Genomic DNA, 22154 nt, shown 5'->3' with positions numbered 1-22154 from the left:
CCTTTGCTGGGCGCCGTTCCTTGTGGCGGCGACAGCGCTCGGGGGGGCTCCTGCGCCGCAGCATAACTGCGCAATAACTAGCCCCCGTATATCCAGGTTGTTGAGCATCCACAGTGCAGGAGCTGTGCAGCAGTAGATCCAGTTGGCGCCATGTAGTATTTGTACAGTATGATGCAGTAGACCCAGTTGGTGCCATGTAGATGGGGCCCAAGAGAGAAGATGCAGTTACAGTATAATGTGTAGCTTGCAATTGAAATGCAAGATAAAATGTGACAGCAGATTTTGAGAGTGTGTAATTATTGTAATTGTGTTTCTGGGAAAATGCACTGAAGACAGCATCATACATTTCATAAATATTTAATAACTTCCATGCATGAAGCTGTGTGTACCTCATATGTGATGATGGCTGCACACGTTCTTTGATGAGCTTCCGCTGGGCTTTAAAAACCTGGCTGTTCAGGCGGGCATTTGGGGTGGGTTAGGGTTGTTATGTTTTTTGTTGTTGTTCAGTTGATTATGTAAATTTGTTATTAGTACTGTATGCCGCCTAGAGTGACCAGGTAGCTGGCCAGATGGGCAGCTAATAAATCAAATAAATAAGTCTATTTCACAGCATGTTCCCATTGCAAAAGAATGAAGCTTTCCTATGGGATTAAGAATGGGAGAAAAAGTCTCATCTCACCCTGCCCCCCACTGGTATTTTGCAAATTTACCATGCAGTGGCCTTGATAGTATATCCATAGCTCCTTTATTAGTTTGGCCCTTTCTTTAGGTAATTGAACCAATCAAGGGGAAGTTTTAGTACTGTAGATAGATAGCCACAACTTTGCCAATAGAATGTATTTGTTTCCTTTCCATCTTATCCCAAGAGCTTAGGAGTGGGTTACAATATATATTTATTTTATGCCCAAAACAACCAGGTAAAGGGATTAGGTTGAGAGATAGCGGAATGCCCAACGCTACCTTGTGAGTGTCATGACTAGTGAGGGTCCTTGTGAAACGTGGCTTTCTGCTAAAATGCTGTTTGTTGTCCCCAGAGGCAGCCAGCCTCTCTGAACAATAATATTTGATTTCATGGGCACCTAGCCAACAGTGGTTGTCCATAGTGCCTGTTTTCTGTTGTTTGTATGGGACCAAATAGCTGTCCCTTCCAGAGCAGCTGTTTGATCTCTGAATTTGTACAAAGACCCTGGAAAGCGGTCTGCAGACTTTACTGAATGATTTCCTCTGTGCTGAACAACGACCTTGAGCTCAGGCACTTCAGATTCAAATTGCTGTCACGTAACACCTTGTCACTTTGTTCAATCATTGTCCTTTTAGTGAGTTCCAAATAGCTTATCCATCAAAGTTACAACAACTAGAGACATCTCTGTGGTAAGTGGCTTGTGTAAACTTGAGATCAAAGAGAGATCCCACCTTACATACCTGTTTACATTTAGGAAGATTTAAACTGCAGTCCTCTGTTGATACTAAAAGCCGAAGGGGTCATTAAGGCACTTGTAAAAGTTTGACCCATGCACATTAAAGTAAAATATAGTTGTGTTCTCAAAGACAGTAACAAAAAGTCCCAAAGCCTAATTCTACTAAGCTTAGTAATATATCAGAGGTTGCATTAGTTTATGAGCATTTCTGGCAATAGAAGGGGGATATTAAAATGATATATGGAATGCAAGCATTTTTTTTTTCTTATAAAGTCAATTTTAGGATTACGTGAAAATCTCATTTCCATAACAGCTAAAATTCTCTGTGCTAGCAGACATTTGTTCCAATCTGTAGTGTGTATATGTGTGTGTGTGGGGGGTATGCGCACGCGCACACACACACAATATGCTACATTCTACCAAGTCAGCAAAGGTACTTTGAAAGAAAGCACCTGAGATAATAAACTGCACTATGAAGCCACAAAGTGTAAAAGTGAAAGAGAAACACAAGAGGGTTGAGAAACACAAGAGAGGGAGAGAGACTGAAAAGTATTGCTCAGTTTAATTGGTACTGCTTATTGCAGTATTGAGCAGGTGGCATTCGGAGTTTTCAGTCCAAACAAAACTGTTCAAAAGCCAAGGTTTCCTCTTGTTCTAGGATTTTATTCTTGTGTAATATTTGGGAATTCTCATTATAGGTGCGATTGCTGGTATTGTAGACCAGCCAATGCAGAACTTCCAGAAAACATCAGAGGCCCAGGCTTCAGCTGGACACAAGGCCAAAGGTGTTATCTCCGGTGTAGGGAAAGGAATAATGGGAGTTTTCGCTAAACCCATTGGAGGAGCAGCAGAGCTAGTCTCACAGACCGGCTACGGTAGGGTTTAGTAAAACTATGAATTTAATATGAAAGTGTTCTGTCTTCATTGCCATTTTCAAATTTTCTTTTAATTGTAGCTTGTTGTATACTTGCATATGTTTAAAATAATATGAATGTCTTTCTTCCTGACATCACATCCTTTTAATAGGATCATAATCTTATTACCTAAGACTTTAAGCCTTCTTTATTACAAAGAATGTTTGAGTAATGTTATACACTGGTAAAAGATATTCTGTATATAAGAACAGGGTTGGTGCTGATTTGTATGGGAAGTGGAATTAAGGGCAAAATTTCGGGGTACATCAAGGCAGAATTACGGTTGTTTTACTTCCTTTACTTGCACATGATGCAATGTGACTGTGAGCAAAGCAAAGGGACCAAGGAGAATTGGACAGGACAGATGGATGGTTGGGGGTTTTGTTCTTGCAAAATCTATAGTTCATCACAAAGCTAACAAATTCTATAGTAGAATTCTACTTGGGAACTTATTACATCTTGTTAGAATATAAAAATTTCAAAATAAAGCCATCGGATGCCTCCTTACTTCTAGCCACTAAAGGCTAACCCAAAGAGGAAATCCAGCATGGCCAGAAGATGGTCTGAGTCATTAGGAATCCTCTAATGTGGGGGTGGGCAACTTGTGGCCCTTCTGATGTTTTGGCCATCATCCCTAGCCAGACTAGCCAATGATGAGGGATGATGGGAGTTGTAGACCAAAACATCTGGAAGGCCACAAGTTGCCCTTCCCTGCCTAAGGGAAGTTAGGTGGTTCCATAAGTTTCAAGCAGCCTTAAAGAGCCTATATTTCAGTGCCAGTATCATATAAATGTGAATCATGGATAATTTAAAAAAAAATACACTCTTGGCTGGTTTTAGACAATACAAGATGATGGTTGAAAAAAATTATATTTTAGGTATATCAAACCCAAAACATTTAGAATTTTGGATGTGTCAACTTGCTTAATAGAAATTAGTTTTGAATTACATCTCCCTACTTACCCTCTAACATGTTCAGAATGTCTTCCTGCCACCAGAGGCCAGTATTTATTTAAAATATTTTTATCTCACTTTCCCTCAAAAGACCTCAAGGCAGCTAACAAGAGAAAAGAGAAACACTATATAAAAATCAAACTACAAAAATTAAAAATGGCAGAGTAAAAATAATAGTCCAGAGAGCAGTGTTAAAACACTAAACTCCAAAAGCTTTCCTAAAAAAGGATGTTAAAAAGTGTTCAAAAGCCATTGATGGGCAGGCAAAGCAAGCTTCCCTCCAGAGGGAATCCCAGAGTCAGGAGGCAGCAACTGAGCAGGCTCTCCCTGGTTCCATCCAGATATATTTCAGGCATCTCCATTGATGATCTTAATAAGCAGGCAGGTTGCTATGGGAGAAAGCGGTCTTTCAGATACTCTGGTCCCAGCCTGTAAAGGGCCTTAAAGGTTGGTGCTGCCAGTTTGGGGATATTTTGCCACAGCCCCATAATCCCATGTTTCAGGATATACCTCTGACCACTAAATTCTGTGGATTAACAGGAGCCCCCTGCACCTACACCCCTTCAAGGTACCTGTCAGACACTGCCTAGCAATTATGTTGGCAGTTGGACCCTCCCTCCTAAATTGTACAAAACTTGCACAGTTACCAGGCTAAATGAAGAAGTGCACTGCTGTTTCTGCTCTAGAGGACCTGTGGTGGGGAGAAGAGTATGGACATGTTCTGAATTTCCCTGTGTCAGGGATAGCTGAGTCATGGTGTAGCACGCTAACCTTTTACCCCCATACAGTCCCATAGACATAATTGTTCTATTAATGATATAACAGAGAATCATTAAATCAAAGCATCAAGGATTTGCAAATACTTTACTTTTTACTCATATCGTGTGAAAGTCCCTTTTCCTTTAACGGGCCCAAGGTTTCCCTCCTTGAAATATGAGTCACCGACCATTTAAGCTGGCAAGGCCCCACTTAAGCTTTTAGATTTCCATTAACTAAATCTTTAGACACCATTTTGCACCCAAAAGGTTGTACAAAGTCTAACCACACAGTATGTCTGCTTGGCTCTTCCATGCCTTTTTAAGCATGTTGAAAGTCATGATCCTGTCTGTGCAAATCTTAAGGTTAGGGACCCTCTGACCGGTGTCCATATGCCCTTTTCAGTTGTATATATTTGGAAAAAATGAGTTGCGTCCAGAAGTTACTCTCATGAAATAGGGCTTTCCTGCCCTCTCCTCCTCCCTGTGCCCCCAAAGATCTTCTCTTGGGGTTCAAGGGGCCCTCAGGAACATCTGGAATTAGTGAAAATCAAGTACAGGCAGCTTGTGTGGGCAATGGCTCTTCTCATGCAAGTTGCCCCCACCCATTTCCCCCATTTCTCTCTCATTCTTCAGCCCCTGCGCCGCATTCCTGGCCTTTACCGAAAGTCCCCTGACCCCCGGAGAGGCTTTTAGCAAGGAGCAGGGCTACCGTGGGGAGGGGGTTATGGGAGCTCTGTTGCATGAGCGGCACTCTGCTCACCTATGTTTGGGTCAGAATTTGGGTGAGTGTGCGTACTGATCTTTAGCCTGTTGATTAAAAGCCTGGTGTGCAGATTATTTCCCCCCACATAAGCTTGAGATGGCTTGATTTTAGTGAAAACTGAGCCTTCGGGGATAGGGTAGGGTAAAAATAAATAAATCAAGATAAGTGAAGATCTGTTTCTCTCATACCCACAAGGAAGAAGTACAAAGCTGGGAGATACTGTCTGTAATAGACTTTCCATGTATTTGTTTTAAAATGTTTTTTTTAAGTTGTTGGCAAATGATAAGCAACCCATAATAATGTTTTTACTCCACTGCAAATAGTGGCTTGAATCCAGAGAGCTACTTTAGGAGGGCCCAAGGGCTTGTGTGCACCCAGCAGGATTTTTTTATTTTTCCCCTTTGAATAGCAGGCACTCCCCTCTTGAAATGCAACAAACTGCTTTAGAGATTTTCACTTTGAGAAGTGATTTGCAGTGGGGAGGTGGGAAGCAGGTCCTGTCCAGGGAGCACAAGTCCAAAGTTGCCTTGGGTGCACATAACTACTTGTACAGTTCTCATACTTTCTACATCCACTGGTCAAGAGAGAAAAAAAAGGATACATAGACCACTTCAGTAATAGATTGCAGTCCATGGGTACCTTGGCCACAGCTAGACTGCAATTGGGATTATGCCCAATGAGGGGAACGAGAGGGTGGGAGACCACACAGAAGTCAACACATGTTCTCTCTTTCTCCAACTGCAAATGACATTTTAGTCTGCATAATGCCGAAAAACCTCAGTCAGCTAATTGTTACAACTGGAATGCATCTTTTAAACATTACCATCAGCTTGTGTGTTAAATATTAAGCTGTATTTCCCCCCACAAAACCAATGTATTGTTTAATTTGATATTCATTTTATAAAACGGACTCCTAAGTTGCTTGCACCCTGATGCAGAAATGTCTACTGTGTCATGGAAGCATGCAGCTTGTCAAAGCCATTCCTTCTGCATGTGTGCGCACGTGCACGCGCGCACACACACACACCACTTATAAATTGGTGCATAGCTCTCTGCACCCTGTAGCTCTGCATCACCACACTTAGCCTAGATTTGATCAGTCTTGTAAAACTTTTATTATATCTGTGAAGTTTTTACACCCCGCTAATTCTTAGTCTAACAACCATGCCTTCATTTATAAAAATTTACAAGCCATCAGAAAGCACACATGCCAGATCACCTCTTAGCTCTGGCAATTTTGGTTAGAACAAACAGGAAAAGAAGCAGCTCCAGAGAACCCTACCTTGGCACAAAGAAGCGCTCCTCATATTTCGGATGCCCCAAGAGGACTCATAAACATTTGGGATCCATGTTTAACAGCTGGATTAAGTAACCTATATTGAAATGCAGTATCTAGGGCAAACTTGCCTTCTAATGTTTAGAAATCATGACATATACATGGAAGAATCTGAATACGAAGCAAGGAAGTTAACAGCAGTCTTGAATTGGACTGATGGCCCTCAGGAGCATTATGTTTCCCCTAATTGCTAGTATGTGACTGACATTCTGTCTTTTGTTTATTTCTAGCTAATGCTAAAATCCACTAGGGTTAAGTGCACAATTATTGTATTCTAATGTTGAATGAATTATCTCCACTAGAGCGTCCAAAGATGTGACATCACTTTGGATCTGCACTATTTTATGGACTGCTCTAAGAAGATGACATCACTGCAACATGTTCCTGTTTTCCAAAAAAACAACTAGTAAAAATCCTAACTTCTCTTACCACAGGTATTTTGCACGGAGCTGGACTTTCTCAGCATCCTAAACCACGCTACCCTCCAAGCGATCAACATGCTGAGCAGGCACCGAACAGCCACGTCAAATACGTCTGGTAAAATTATCGAGACACTTGCTCATTTTTATATCCATATTATTTATTAATAGATTCTGGCCTGTGGTCAACCTACCCTAGGAAAACCTGAGTTACAACCGTTTATTTAGGAACGCTAAACACAAAGTTACCACAGAGGTCCACTCGGTAAAAGGATGAGCTGGTGATCTCCTTTGAGCTTTGAAACTCTGGTGCTGGTCTGTGTTTGTTTATCTAAGATTTTACTTGGTTGCCTTTGCACTGGACTCAAGTACTGCACATCTCCTGAAATAGCTGCTAGTTTCTGCCCTGTGTTTGGTTCCAGCTTTTTGGGGTGAATTCTCCACTAGGATGAAAAATGAGTTGGACAAAGGGAATGCAATTGTGACCATCAATTAGGTCAGCTTGGCTGCAGATGATAAAGAAGTGTTGATAATGTTACAAAATAAGCATGACATCCTTTTGATTTAAAACCAAAAAGGGATTTGCAAAAACTGTGGTGCTGAATATCCTTCCAGCTTGTTATTGTTTTTTATGGCAGCTTCACCGCGAAACCTGGTATGATTGACAGTATCTTTTGAGCTCAAGTTCCTAAACTTGAATTATTCTTTTAACAGGAAAATGCTTCAGTCTCTTGGGAGACCAGAGGCCCACATGGCCCTGGATGTGGTCATTGTGAGTGGATCAGGCCAAGAACACGAAGGATGTTTGCTGCTTACCTCAGAGGTGCTGTTTGTGGTTAGCGTCAGTGAAGACACACAGCAACAAGCATTTCCAGTGACGGAAATTGAGTGTCTACAAAGTAGTGAACAAAACAACCTGCTGAAGGTGCAACTCAAACAACAAAGAGTCCCTTGTGATTTGGAGGTAAAGCTGGTTAAACAATGACTTATAGCCTTTAAAAATAGCAATTGTTTTAGATTTAATTTGTTCTAGGTTTGAGTTAGCAGGGTGAAGACTGTACAGTTCAATAAATTTGATTTTTCTGATTTCAGGCAGATGGAGGTAGAGAGAGATTGTCTGAACAACAGTACAGCAGACTTGTGGACTACATCACAAAAGCATCCTACCACTTTGTTCCTGGTGCTATATCTGCGCACACCACAGCACACATTGTAGCTGCAGAACCAATTCCTACAACAGTTAAGATTTATCAGTATCTTGTTGATCCTGTTTTTGCCCAAGTATTCATCAGTAAATTTACTATGGTAAAAAATAAAGCTTTGAGAAAGGGGTTTAACTGAGAACACTGTGGAAAGAAGAATTGTGTTTCCATTTTTGAAGTAACATCTTCTATGCAGTTGCCTAATGTGAACTTCTGATTCCACATCATGTGAAACAGATGTGTTTAAACTTTGTGGGCTGGCGTAGTGAAGTAGCACAACTTTTTTTTTTTAACAAGGGTATATTTTCTGCCCAGCCTGTATGGAATGTGGTGATTCCTGGTATCTTGTTATGAGGAAAAATTGCAGGAAATATTAAAGTGACACATCAAACTTTGTGATAAGGCAAGTTGTCAAGTAAAGGGAAATGTAGCAGCTCTTTAAGATGATAGTGAAATCCTTTGTCCTTTCTTTTAACTGGAAATAAGACATACAAGGATAAGAGAACCTCTGCAGATTGAGACATTGTTCGTTCTATCCTATTTTAGGGTCTGCCCGTTTCTATTATAAGCAAGGTTTATAACTCATCTGTAAAAACTTGCTCAGGTCTGAAACTTTTACTCCAAGTGCTCCATCCTATAGCAAAACATTTCCTCCCGCTCAATCTGAAAGCATTGAAGTGGCTGTTTTAAGTTACTAGTGACAGCTGGGTTTTAGCACTACTCTAACCTTTTAATAGCTTTCTTTATTTGATTGAAATTTTGCAGGACTTTAGTCCTTAATATAAACTAGTGCCTTTGTGTAGTTTAGAGAGCAAAATGATAACTACAGCATTAATTTATTTTTGAAACTTCCTGTCAGTAGTAATCTTATTCCCAAGTCAGATTTTTCTTAAGGCTTTAGAATGTATGTGCTGTTGTAGGTTGTATGGCAATACATAATTATGCAAGAAATGTCATTGATAAGTATTGTGGGACCAGTAATATGCATTGCATAAAGCTTTAGGGGTGGTGTTCTCAGTCAAGTGTACAAAAAAAAACCTAGATAAAACTCAGCCACTGATCCAAGATGGATCAGAAATCTGTCCCACTGAAAGTAGTAAGAATTTCTTCCAAGTGATATGCTTTTGATTGTTATGTTGGCTTCAAAACACCAGCCTAGATGCTATTCTTCATCATTAACCTCTCCTAAGGCCTGTATATCTATGCTGTCCAAGAAGTATACATAATTTGAATTTTTTAAATTTCTGTTAAATTTATCTGTAAAATATTTAGAAATCAAGAAATGGAGACAAAGAAATGTTAATTTAACCATAACTAAGTTAATGATGTAAGAGCCATCCTGCACTAAAAATGTCTGTTGTCTTATATCAGTACATTTCAACATGATGCTCACCACCATCTACACTGAAAAACTCATTTTAATTGGGAGAGAATTGCTAAACCATAAAGCTACATTCCAGCACTCCTGATGCTGTTCATCACTTCAGTAGCTAAGAAGCCACACTTTAGTTTTTTTTTAAAAGAAGTGTTTCCCTTCCTTTAATGGAAAGAACCGTATTAAAAAAAATAACCACAATGGATGTGTTACTTAAAGGAAGGGGGGAGGGAAACCTGTGCTTTCTACATGACAACTTCTACAGCTTTATATCTAACCCATCACATTGAAAAAAAATGTTATTCATTGGACTACCAGGGTTATGGTCCAGGCCCCATTTACACATACTGCTAGATTACTGGATCAGTTACCAGCCTAATCTGGTGACTTCTCACACCCAAAGGAGCTCCCTGTGTACATCTGATGGTCCGTGGAGCTCTGTCATTGATGCATTTTAGAATTAGATGTTTTCAGACAAATAATGTGATTTTGTTACAAGCACTTCGAATTCTGCTTTACAGTCTGGACTTTAGAATCATTGTTGCCATAACATCTATTAGATTTATTTATGGATTGAAATGGGATAGCAGGCCTGAGTTTTCAAAAATCTGCTTGATGTAGGTTCTTGGCTATTGTCTGATTATGCTTGAACACTCTTGTCCTAAATGGTTCTCCTCCTGGCTCAGCTTTTTCAAGACAGGAACTCAACATTATTCCTTGGGGTCTTGCTACATTTCAAAACTATTCCTAAATCAGGACCTGAAATTAAATCAAGCCACTACCTTCAGTAATCATCTAATTTTAGCTGACATCTCTAGTGCATACTTGGCACAGTTAAATACAGGAAACTAAGAATGTATTGACTTCAGTATGCTTCTCATGTGTCCCATTTTGTTATGAGTTATCTCTTGAAGCCAAGTTTGTGTACTGATTATGCAAAGTGTGAAGTGAGCACATCCATTGTTAACATTTTATATGTTGATCTATCAACTTGACCATTGTTTACCTTGAAAAGAGTACTACTTTAAAATGTGTTATGTTTCATTCTTGAATCTTTTATGGGAATTAAAGAGTTATATTGCCAGTTTTGCATACTGACTGGATATATTAGTGATTTTTTTCAAGGGAAATACATTTTATTTTTGTATTTTCTTGAGGTACACATTTAGAGTGCTGCAGCCAAAAGAGGACATGCCAGTTTACAGAACTCTTTATGGCTGATCTTTGAGTTAACTGAACTTAAGAGCAACTGTTTACTGCACCTCCAAATTATACCAGCACCTCCTTTACAAACCTTCGAAAGGAACCTTTGCCCCCAGTCCACCTAAAGACAACCCTGTGTGCCAGGAGACTTCTTAATGAGCATGACTTGCTGGACCAGGAACTGTAGGCATTAATCTAACGTGCACCGAGAGCATGGCAGAATGCCAATGCCATTTATCCTCTCTACATTTGAATGTGCATCTCCACCCACATTCTGGTGTAACTAGTTACACAGATTCTATTTTTACATGGGACTAACGTTGGATCACAGCACCTGAATGCAGATGATGTTATCTTGCACCTTGGAGAAAGTGTTTCGTAGTCAATTAATTAAACTAGGATAATTTGCTCATGTCTGGGTGCATCACCTTACTCCATGCCTGATTTATTGCTGTAGCACTCTAAGCACCTCAAACAGGAGGGTAACAATTAGCCTAGCACAGGTTGGGCAACTTGTCCCTTCAGATGTTTTGGCCTATGACCTGCATCACCCCTCATCATTGACTATGCTGGCTGGTGGGAGCTGTAGGCTAAAACATCTGGAGAGCCACAGGTTGCACAAACTCCTAGGCCCAGGGATGGGCATGTCACATGCTTTGACTGTGCCACCTGCACTGATCCTTCTAGATACTATTTTCCATTTGGACTAGCAGTGATCAGCACAAGCTGTGGTTTGTTTGGCACTTCTGGCACTCGCAACCAACCCTGCCTGGAAGCATCTAAGAATACACTCAATTATATTGGTTCGACCCAAAACATTGTGCACACACATTCTAACAGGCTGCAGCCACCATTTATTTATTATGAGGACAAATAGTATAGCTTTGCACGTCCTGCTTGTCAGCTTCCTGATACATCTGGTTAGCTGTTAGAATTCTAGGCTAGATCAACACAGCAATTCTGACATCCTTGTCAAATTGTATGAGAGAACTTAAGCAACTGAAATTAATGTGACTCACCTTTATGCTATATTTAAGTCAGCATCTCCCATGCACAACCATCTGAGCCATGATTGCACAGACTCTTCTTGTAATGTGGGAGACTTGTTAGCTTTACTTTTGGAACATGTTCCTTCCAATCATCATTGCACGTTATGAGGTCACAAACTTCAATCCATCTTGCTATTTCTTCCTTGTCCAGGTGTTGTTTTTCAAACTGACAGTTGGAGCCCTCTTAGAAAAGCCACTTTTTGTCTAGCAAAATAGTTTCCTTCCAGATATTTCACATAGCCATCTCAGAGGTACAGACAAGCACTGAGTTCAGGTGGGGGCAGAATTAAGGAATATGACAAGTTAAATCTGAGGTAGTAATTCTATAATATGTGTGACACAGAAAGAGGGTCCCACCAGGTCAGAGGGAAGCATAGCATGGCCTAGCTTCAGTGAAAAAGGGGATCTAGTTGAGTGTTGTTGGCTGAAGAGAATATTGTATAGCAGGAGCTGTGGCTCACGCTCTGGCTTAAGAGTAAGGCAGTGAGTGGCAGTAGGAAGCTTAGGACTATACACTTTTCACACAATCGGCTGCAATATCTCAAATAATTGACAGAAATAGCTCGATACTGTACTTACATTTAGAGTGCCCTCAAAAAGCCCAGATCAGTCATCTTCAGACAACTTCTGAAAGTTTGCAGAAAAACCAGCAAGCTTAAACTATCGGGTGGGGTGGGGTGCTTTTCATTCCTTTTCTGACAATATGGCTGCCCTCTTCAAGACAATCTGCCATAGCACCCAAGCTCCATATTGTGCACTATATTCCTGAATATGCCTAACATCAGCAGCATCATTAATAAGATGCATCTTAGACTTCTTTCTAGCCAACTAATTTTATAAAGTGTTATTGTATCAATACCAGCAAAATGTTCAACGGCAATATTAATTATCCTAGCTCCGCTGCATTTCTTACAACAGCTACAAGTCCCACCGCATGAAGATGTTATGAAGGTTATCCCAACCGGTTAGAATACGGGCTTACAGAAAAGGAAGTCTAAAGGCACATCTGTGTTAGTCAGCCCAAGGTATGAGAGAATTATGAAATTTGCAAAAATTGGGTTCAGTTCTAGTTGGTCTATCAACGAGGGTGCTATAAAGCTGGAAAAGCTGCAAAAAAGAGCAAATTGATTGGGGGGAGGGGGAGAATGGTGCAGCACCTTCCCTACAAAGGGCTAAAACATTTTTAATTCATTAAAAGATGATTGGAGGGGAAGGACATAATAAAGGCTTATAAAACTATGCCTGATATAAAATGGATAGTTCTCTTCCTCATAATACTAGAACTTGCAATCACTGTTTGGCAGTAGAATAAGTATGTAAGAGTATTTCACACAATACATAACGTATGGGATTCACTACCACAGCATATGTTGAGGCCTTGAAAGGGGATAAGACACGTTCACGAAGGAGGTCTATTAGCAGCTATTCACCAACCTAGCTGAATAGAACCTCCAGGGTCTGCACCATACACAAATGAGCATCAGTAGGGGAAGGTTAATGCCGTGATCTGCTGGTGGGCTTTCTGGCAGTATTTGATGGCCCACTTTGGTAAATAGGATGCCGGACTTAATGGACCTGTGGCCTGCACAAGCAGAGCCCTTATGATATGGAGAGCAGACTTCACCATTGCACAGAGATGCTATTTGTATTCGGCAGTACTTTCAGATAGTTCCTACATCTGCTTTGATTCCTATAGCAGCAGTACTTTTTTGCAGATATGCTTACCCATATGGAGAAGAAGGCTTATACTAACAGCACCTTTCCGTGGTCCCTGTTCACTCCCAGAGAAAAACTCAGGATTTAGAAAGTTTGTTTGTTTATTTTTGCCCAGTGTGGTCAGAGAAGGATTTGGTTTTGGAGATGTCTTGCTCAATCCTCTGTAGACAAATTTAGAAGAGCAGCTCCTGTGCTCTGCTAATGGGAAAATACTTCTAGAATCAAGTATCTGAGTGACTAGTTTTAATTATTTCAATACATTCATATAGCTGAACTGTAGAACTAACACCACCACTCCTCACAACACTGCTTGCAATCCTTTGAGCTATCCGTAAAGTCTTCACGTAAAGCCAGATGCCAAATTAAGCCATCTGCATTGTATTTTCAAGCTTGTAAATTCAAATCCTGACAGTCAAACATCTACTTCAAATGGACCATTAACATCTCACCACTCTGTATGTATATACACATCGTCCAGAACCATTCACTCTAGCAAAGCTACTTAGTAACTTCTTAGTTGATTCAAAACACTAAGATGCAATAAGAAGGGACCTTCAGACTTTCCAGTCACAAGGCCTCCTGCCTTCAATTAGGGAATAAATCTTTATTTTCTTTTTTAAACATCAATATTGGAAAAGCCTCCTAATGGCCAAACTTGCTCATACATTGCACCATTAGACATCATCTGGAGAGCTGTGTACTGCTGGAAGCAACACCACAAGGTAGCAGATGGAGTTCAAGGGTTTGCCACCAGTGAAAAAATGCCTGAGGAAAAGCTAATGGGACATTAAGTGAGCCAGAAGACGTTTTAAGACTATCACTGAGTACTTGAGAAGATCCAAGTTTTATTATGGACTTAAGTTACATGTGCAAGTTTACAGGTTACCATGATTAGTAGATGGTAACTAGTAATTAGTACCAAGATTTCTAATTGTTAGTTATTGATGAAGTCTGCATCATTTGAAGAATTTACACATCAGTCCCCAGACAGTTACTTTAAAGCAACTACTGAAATCAATAGACTTATTTCTAAGTAAGTTGTTTGATATATAGGTAGGGGCTGTGTGTGCTAAATATTGATACTGCACCATATATAAGTTATGGAAACTGAACCAAACCACATAATTCTCCTTCATACATCAACCCTATAAGCTATTATCTCAGATTTACAGATTGAGAACTAAGGCTAACCTCTAGTGGCTTGGCTAAGGCCACCCAGGGAGTTCCCAGCTAAGCCAAGATTTGGGTCTGGAATTGTATGGTTCTTGCCCACTGCTGGTAAACACAGTGGCTGAAAGTTTCTTGCAGCCGTCCACTCAGGTGTCTGCTTACATTTCAAGCAGTCGTTTCATGCTGCTGCTAGCAATAGCTCCTCGGAGGAGGCATATCCATGGCAGCTGATGTTGAGACAAGCTAGTGACATACAAGCAATGATAATAGTACCATAAAACTATTCTAACATATTCCCCTGAAGTATACATATGTTAAGAGGTCTGAAATTCAGTGACTTGACAATAACCTACAGTACTAGTAACACCCTCAGTATTAAAGCAACAGTAGGAAAGGTTACTCCTGTGTAAGCACCAAGTCATTGCTGACTCCTAGAGAGACGCCGCTTTCGCTGGCGTTTTTATGGCAGACTGTAACGGGGTGGTTTGCCATTGCCTTCCCCAGTCATGACTACCTTTCCCCCAGCAAGCTGGGTACTCATTTTACCGACCTCGGAAGGATGGAGGGCTGAGTCGACCTGAGCCGGCTACCTGGTACCCAGCTTCCACTGGGATCGAACTCAGGTCATGGGGAGAGTTTCAGTTGCAATACTGCCACCTACCACTCTGCGCCACACGAGGCTCTTAAAGCAACAGTAACTTCCTATTATAACTATTTTCTTGCAACTTATCTCCTACAATAGCTGGCTGTGGAGCCAACATTAAGCATTTACAGACTGAATTTCTATTGGGAGTATGCACCCAAAACAGTCTTAATGAACTGAAGAGAAGCAGCATTTACAGAAGCAGTATTTACAGTTAGTACTCCACTAACCTAGAACCATGACTGTGGTACTGATCCACCATGACCTGACAACACATAAGCCTGTTTGTACACAGTCTGCATTTCATTACAGCATGTAAGCATTTTTCCAAGCAACCTGTGTTAAAACTATACAGTTCCACCTTCATACCTCTTTCTTGTTAATATTTGCTATTCATTTTTCAGTCAAAACTGAAGTGTCCTGAAGAAAGGGCACAACTTAGCAAGCAGGCTGACATCAAGACTGAGAGCGGCTTCTGTTCCTTACATGATATGTGCGGGCTTTTTCCATAATATCTGAGAGCAGACCATCCCTCTCCTTGTTGTGAGATTTCTAAAGAGGTCAAAACTATGGCACAAGCTACTGTCCCAATCCAGAAAAGGAAAGAAAAAATAATCTTTTGAAATTAGCAGCACAAGTTAGTCATCACTAAGGATGCTGTGGTACTCCAACAGCTTCACTTTCCAACATGAGCTTGGCCAGTACAATGGAAATTGGGTTGTTCATATGTTAATTAACCCACGATATGCCACCGTTACGTGCAAATCGGGTCAGTATCTCAAATCTTCTATCAGATTCTGTGTGGTTCCTACACAGAAGCTGTATTTCCTTTTGGAGGGAGGGTACAGAAATTGTGTCCTCCTCCCTGCGACTTCTATCTTGTACAAATCCGTAGAGCCAGCAGCCAAAGCGTCATTCCCATCTGAATGCAGATATCTATCAAACCTACATGGTTCGATGGCATATACATACCGATGTGCATACCCATGCAAAAACAGTCACACATTTACATATACTGAAGTTGTATCAGGGCATTCTTGGGCAAAACCTAACATGCAACATAACACAAAAGAGTCTGAGCCTGGAACTAGCACTTTCCAGGATGCTCTACACCAGCCTTCTCCAATCTGGTTCCCTCCAGTTCTTTTGGACCACAACTCTCAGGATCACTCGCCATCAGCCATGTTGGCTGGGGCTAATGGGACTTGGTCCAAAACATCTGGAGGGCACCAGGTTGGGGAAGGATGTTCTACACACATAAACTTGAAGATCAACCTTGCTCTTGTCCCCTTCTCCAACTGTGCACATGCTTACGTAAAGACAAGGAAGCTGAATGAATCTGTGATACAAACAGCAATATTTGCACATAAAAGTGTCAATGTGCATTTGCCAGCCCGCTGCCATAAAGCACATCAATTTCCCCTTTAAAATGGAGTTATACAAACCAAGAAGCCTGACTGTTCAGAAGAGTAAAGAAATCCACCACACACCAGTCTTTTTGTGAATGTCAGAGAGTATTAGAACACAGAACAGAAAACCCACAGGAGTAAGGAAACAAGTTTCACACCACCCCAGTCATAACAATTTCAACAGAACTATTTTCTTTAGACTGAGCCCCCAGTACAGTATCAAGGCAATCCTGAAAAGTAGGGATACCATCAGATCCTCCTCCCCTACCATAAGGCAAACACTTAATCTTTGTTGCAGTAATTCTGGTGCAGGGGTGGCCAGACTTCAGGCTTGTGGTATCTACTTTCTTTTTCATTCAAACACTGATATCTGGTGCAAAAGACACTTAAAATTCATTAATTCTAAATGTCTTATTTAACTCTGAACCCAAGAATTTGTTTTGAGTACCAGAACTGAAAGGAGCTCACAGTCCTTCCACTCAAAAAGTCTCTCCTGGTCACTGCAAGGTTTTTTTCATTTCAACAGTATACTTTTGCAGGGGTGATCATTTTTTTGCTGCTATTGTCAAAAAAATTGGGAGTCTGAAATCCTTGCAAATCTACTGCAAGTCATCCAGAGATCCAGATCTACCTTCTGGTGTCTTATGAATCATTTTATACGTTCTTTTAGAAACAGTAACTTCTAAAAGGATACACTAGGTACAAAAATTCTGGGACCCATAAAATTGGATCTAACAAAGCCCAATGTTGACCTCACTTACTTCCTGCCTGGTTCCCTTAGAGCAGGGGTCCCCAACCCCCGGGCCACAGACCAGTACCAGGCTGCAGTAGGGGTGTGGGAACCCCGCCTTACCTTGGATCCAAGGGGGGGGGAGGCAATCTGTCCCTCCCCCCACCCCGTGGAGCTTCCGGCTGGCTCTGGCCCTGTTCTTTGCAGTAATAGCCTATTACTGCAAAGAACAGGGATGCAAATGGCATCCGCTATGCGGACGCCATTTGCGGCCGGAAGTCCTCCCCCAGCCGGAGTTAACCGGCAGCTCCACAGCAAGTCCAGGGCCAGCGAGGATTCTGGGGGGGGGGGGACGGATCGCCCCCCCCCACAGACCCAAGGTAAGGGGGGGTTCCCACACCCCTACTGCAGCCTGGTCCCATCTCCCCCTCCCCCCCCCCGGTCTGTGGAAAAACTGTCTTCCACGGACCAGTCCCTGGTCCCAAAAAGGTTGGGGATCGCTGCCTTAGAGGCAAGAGGTAAAAAAGAAGGTGCAATGATCCAAAATTAAGCTTAGTGGATTTTTCCTCTCACTCATTCGTATTTCAATCACCCCTTCCCTATTTTTTTTTAAAGAAAGTTTAAAGACGACTTGCCACTGGAAGCTGTAGGAACATTTCAAATCTGGCACATTAACATTCTGTGACAAATACTACCTCTTCCTCCCTATCCAGGTTGAAATGTTTCTTTGCCAGCAACTGAAAAAAGTCAAGGCATCATTTGACATAAGTACTTCATTTAATGAGCAACACTACAGCATGACCAACACTAAAGTAGATCATAAGGTATAGATCACAGAAACAACAATGTTCAATCTGTCAGGTCCCCAAGGAGGAGGCTCTGAAAGAGAAACACACAAGTTATACAAACTAGGAATCTATTCTCACATTCTCAAGACACATAAAAGTTTACATAGAATCTTAACAATATTTATACAGCATTAGTTTTCATAGCGCATAACAGATTTAGAGTTTACAAACCAAAATGGACAAACAAAAGAGACAGACTAGTAACATCTATGATGAACATGGATGCCATTGCATCTATAGTTAACACCTGCACCATTAGGGTGCAAAAGAGCTAATGGCATGCTTTGAACAGTATGCTTTGTAAAAGGAATGAAAGCGAAAAGCAGCAATACAGCATAGGATTTCTGGAAAAGAGGCCACGAATTAGAGGAACTAAGGAGTACAGACCAAGATAACTAAGAGAAACAGACTAGGGACCAGGGGACAGATAGGAGTAGGCTCACAACAATGAGTGATTAGTAGAGATGTGGTCAAACAAAAGAAATGCAGGATAACTTACAGCCATCAGACTTGACAGTTCAGTACATAAGAGGGTTCTGATGGATGCAAAGCGTAGAACAGAACAGTAGGGTTGGAAGGGGCCTATAAGACCATCAAGTCCAACCCAATTTAAGCAGGGTTTGCATAATGATACCCTTCCTGTTCTTTTCCCTCCCAATTTCTGGGGCCAGTGCATTTATCATTCCTCACCTAGCTTCCTTTTTTACAGATACTGTTTCTTTGCAATGTTTTCTAGCATGAACTACAGTATGTTATAAAACAGCAGCATACAAAATACAACTACAGAGCCATTGCTATCCTCAATTATCAAATATCTGATGATCTATATAACTTAGAAGAGCTTATTAAAAGTTTGTGGTCACCACCATGAGCCCCTGGAGTTGGACTTGATGGTCTTGTAGGCCCCTTCCAACCCTACTATTCTATGATTCTATGATAGATTACACGCTTAAACATCCATACTTAGCCAAAAAGATGCATTCCCTTGAAGAAGGTTAAACAATGCAAGGTCTTCAAAATTACCTAGATACCAGCTTGTGATTATTTGAATCCCGTAGACTCAAACACCCCAGCTTTCTTCATGGCCTCAAAGTCCTTCATGGCATCATAGTTTTTATAGAACTCTGCATATGCTTTTTTCCTGGGTTCAGCCACACCAAACTGAAGATAAAAAGACAAGATTGAAAACCTTCAAAAAGATACAGTTTATCTAGAAGTTAAATAAAATATTCAAAATTTGTTTTTGGTTTTATTTTTACCTCAGGCCAACTTTTATGAAGAAATATTTTATAGTGTACAATCTTAGGGGCTAAAGCACATACAAAATATGAGCCAATTGACAAAATGGTTCTGCACTGCTGGAAAAGTTGCATCTCTTAATTAAGAGTGCAATCCTGTACCGATTTACTTGGGGGTCAGCCTTGTTGAACTTGATGGAACTTACTTCTGAGTAGACATTATAGGACTGTGCCATGAATGTTATAAGAAACTGACCTCCCACATACTGATTTGTCAACAAAAACTGACCTTGTATGCAGATGCACATCCCAAACTGAAGATGAATGCCAATACAATGTGTTTTCTCAGACGTTTGGCCAGGAGGCCTCTCATCTGTGGTTTGGACAACAGAGCGGCTGACATGGTGATATCTTCTCCTAAAAAAGAAAAAGAAGGCCTTGCTACCACAGCAGCTTAACTAAGAGCAACAATGAAAAACCACAGCAACAAAGATGAGGGTATTCAAATCACTAAACCAGCCTCCCCCAACACTGGTACCCTCCAGATGTTTTGGACTACAAATCCCAGCATTCCTGACCACTGGCCATGTTTGCTGGGGCTGATGGGTAGTTTAAAAAATCTGAAGGGCACCAGGATGGGAAAGGATACAATAAACCCTATGTAGATAAGCTCCACTTCATAGCAAAGGAGCAGTCACTTATATAACTACCAAATTCCCTAGGAAATTGCCTGTTTCTTAGATTTGGGACAAATATCTAATGAGAAGTATGCATACAAAACATATTCCTCCCTTTCTTCAATTATTTCCACTTATTTGTAGATTTAATTTTAATCTTGTGCTTTTCAAAACAAGCAATATCTGCCTGTGCATATTAGGAAGAGGCTAACTTTACATGAACATATTATTACTTGTATTTTTATACTTTCTTTTCTCCAAATAGCTCAAGGTGGTGTACATATTCCCTCTCCCTTTCATCTTCACAACAACCCTGGCAGGTAGGCTAGGCAGAGATAGGCCCAAGGTCACCCACTAAACTGCAATTTACTAGGGAAGTGAATTCAGATCTCAGTCCAACACTCTACCTATTGCAGCACACTGGCCATTGCCATATGTATCTTTAGTTCTACTTCTAAGCCTCAAAAATGCAGCACCCCAACAAAAGGCCTGAAAGCTTTAGTTTCATGATTTTGAGATACCCCAATTCCTTTCAATTTAGCCTTCACAATTTCGTTACAAGATTTGTGACTGCAGGTACCCCTTAAAACTCACATAAATGATTACCAAGAAGGGACTTAAATAGATATTTACATTTTCCTGGGCTGCACAATTTTACGAACATGGTTAGAAGGAAGGTTGCAGCCTCCTCAATATCCAAAGACAACATGGAGAGAAGTGATGGGGATCTGGTTCGCCTCCTTCAGCATTGCGAGACGAGTGTGAAGGGACAGAAATCCATGCACTGCTCAAGATAAAGGCAGTGACCTTCCATCATTCCCCCAGAGCACTTGCTGCAGGACCTGTGGGCCACAACACCCACCCGCTCCATCCACCCTTGCATTTGCTGAGCTTGTTTAAGCATAGGGAGCGGCCTTATACCGAGTCAGACCATGCGTCCATCTAGCCCAGTACCATCGACGCTGACCGGCAGCGGCTCTCCGAGGCTGCAGGCCGGATTAGCTTCATTTCAAGCAAAGGGGGAGGGGGCGCAGGTGAATGCTGCCTGGCTCGCAGGGGCTGCCGCCTGAGGCAGCGCTGCTCACCACCGCGGGCCAGGTAGGATCCTTGCCCCGCGACGGGGGAGCCACACCCGCTGCAGCCCTAATGGGCAGTTCCGGCACTCCGCTGGGCGGCCTGAGCCCCTCCGGGGTTCCCAGGCCGGCGGCGGAAGAGGGGCTTCACCGCAGAGCCGCTACCAACTGACTAAAGCGCCACTCTATCAGGCCACAGAGGTGGGGAAGGCCACCCGACGCCCTCCAAATGTTTTGGACTACACCTCCCATCAACCTCAGCGAGCATGGCCAACGGTCAGGGGCTATGGGAGCTGTAGTCCAAAGCTGTAGTCCAAAGAGAACTGCGACCTCCGTCTCAACCGCTCGCCAGGCCCTTTTAGAGGCATGTGTGAGGCACAGGCCTCGCCCCGGGCCTACGCCAGTCCAAGCCCTGCGTCACACCCCACACCCCGGCTCGCCCCCGACAACAACCCCCCGCCCCTCGGGCCGCCTAACGGTCCCCTTAGCGAAGCAGGGAGACGCCTCGCGCCCTTCTTGGCGCGCGACGGGGGAGGGCGGGCAGAGCCGACGTGGGGGGAGGGGGCGCCCAAGCGAAGGCACTCACGTCTCGCGGCAGGGCCGGGAAGGAGCCTCCTCTGCCCTCGGAAGGCGACGCTATCTGTCCTCCTTCACCTCTAGGCGCACAGCTTCGGTCTGCGCGCGCGCGCGCTGGGATCAATCACCTTGGCTACGGCAAGACGCTCGGCTCAAACTTGATGAAGAGGCCGACTTTGCCAAGCCCGAGCGCGGAGGTGGGCGGAGCTAGTGGTGGAGGAGGTGCGCTCTGAGGGAACCCTTCAGAAGTCTTGTGCCGGGCGGGGCGCGCTCGCCAAAGCTGTTGCGGTTGGCTGCGACCTTAAGCCCATTTACATAGAAGTCAGCTCCATTGCGCTCCAGTGGCACTTGCTTCTGAGTAAACCTGAATAGGGTGGCACTGTAAGCAGAGCAACTTACTTCGTTAATACTAGTCATGCCTAGGGAAAATGTCCCACTGAACTCAGAGGGGGCTTACTTCTGAGTAGGCACGTGCAAGATTTCACTGTAAAGCTCGGAAGTCTCCTCCTTTCATTCGATTTATAAAAGGGCAGCACATACACTTCCAAATAAATCAGTACGCTAGTATTGGTATTGATAAACATTGCAGCATAGCTGTTATGGAGAGCATTTGCTCAATGCTTAATTGAGAGAGAGAGATTGTCGAGGGGTAATCCAAGTCTCCCCCTTCATGGATCACT

At 42.3% G+C, this 22154-nt stretch overlaps 2 protein-coding genes across 14 annotated transcripts in view; one reads left to right on the top strand and one right to left on the bottom strand.

Moving 5' to 3' along the window:
• VPS13B (vacuolar protein sorting 13 homolog B) overlaps window positions 1–16699 on the top strand; it is a 623510-nt gene extending 606811 nt beyond the window's left edge. For all 13 annotated transcript variants that reach the window (XM_084849024.1, XM_084849023.1, XM_084849026.1 and 10 more), the window contains 4 exons: window positions 2120–2296; window positions 6581–6683; window positions 7280–7529; window positions 7658–16699. In XM_084849024.1, the coding sequence (XP_084705150.1) occupies window positions 2120–2296; window positions 6581–6683; window positions 7280–7529; window positions 7658–7906 (779 nt within the window). In that variant the 3' untranslated portion in view covers window positions 7907–16699. The remainder of the gene's footprint in view (window positions 1–2119; window positions 2297–6580; window positions 6684–7279; window positions 7530–7657) is intronic.
• Window positions 16700–17820: 1121 nt separating this feature from the next.
• On the bottom strand, window positions 17821–21570 carry COX6C (cytochrome c oxidase subunit 6C). The gene is made up of 4 exons (XM_084849041.1): window positions 21485–21570; window positions 19438–19565; window positions 18934–19071; window positions 17821–17941 (listed from the first exon to the last, which is right to left on the bottom strand). The coding sequence occupies exons 2-3, from the start codon at window positions 19549–19551 to the stop codon at window positions 18952–18954; spliced, it is 234 nt and encodes a 77-aa protein (XP_084705167.1). The 5' UTR covers window positions 19552–19565; window positions 21485–21570; the 3' UTR covers window positions 17821–17941; window positions 18934–18951.
• Window positions 21571–22154: the final 584 nt, after the last annotated feature.

Source organism: Heloderma suspectum, chromosome 4 (assembly GCF_057233095.1).
Source record: "Heloderma suspectum isolate Gila_16-S chromosome 4, 16-S_ref, whole genome shotgun sequence".
Lineage (NCBI taxonomy): Eukaryota > Metazoa > Chordata > Lepidosauria > Squamata > Helodermatidae > Heloderma > Heloderma suspectum.
This window is presented reverse-complemented; position numbering and strand designations above follow the sequence as displayed.

Coding starts and splice junctions, on each gene's coding strand:
- COX6C (XM_084849041.1), bottom strand. CDS start 19,551: ATGTCAGCCGCTCTGTTGTCCAAACCACAGATGAGAGGCCTCCTGGCC. Junction 19,072..19,437: donor GATGTGCATCTGCATACAAG/GTCAGTTTTTGT, acceptor TTTTATCTTCAG/TTTGGTGTGGCTGAACCCAG.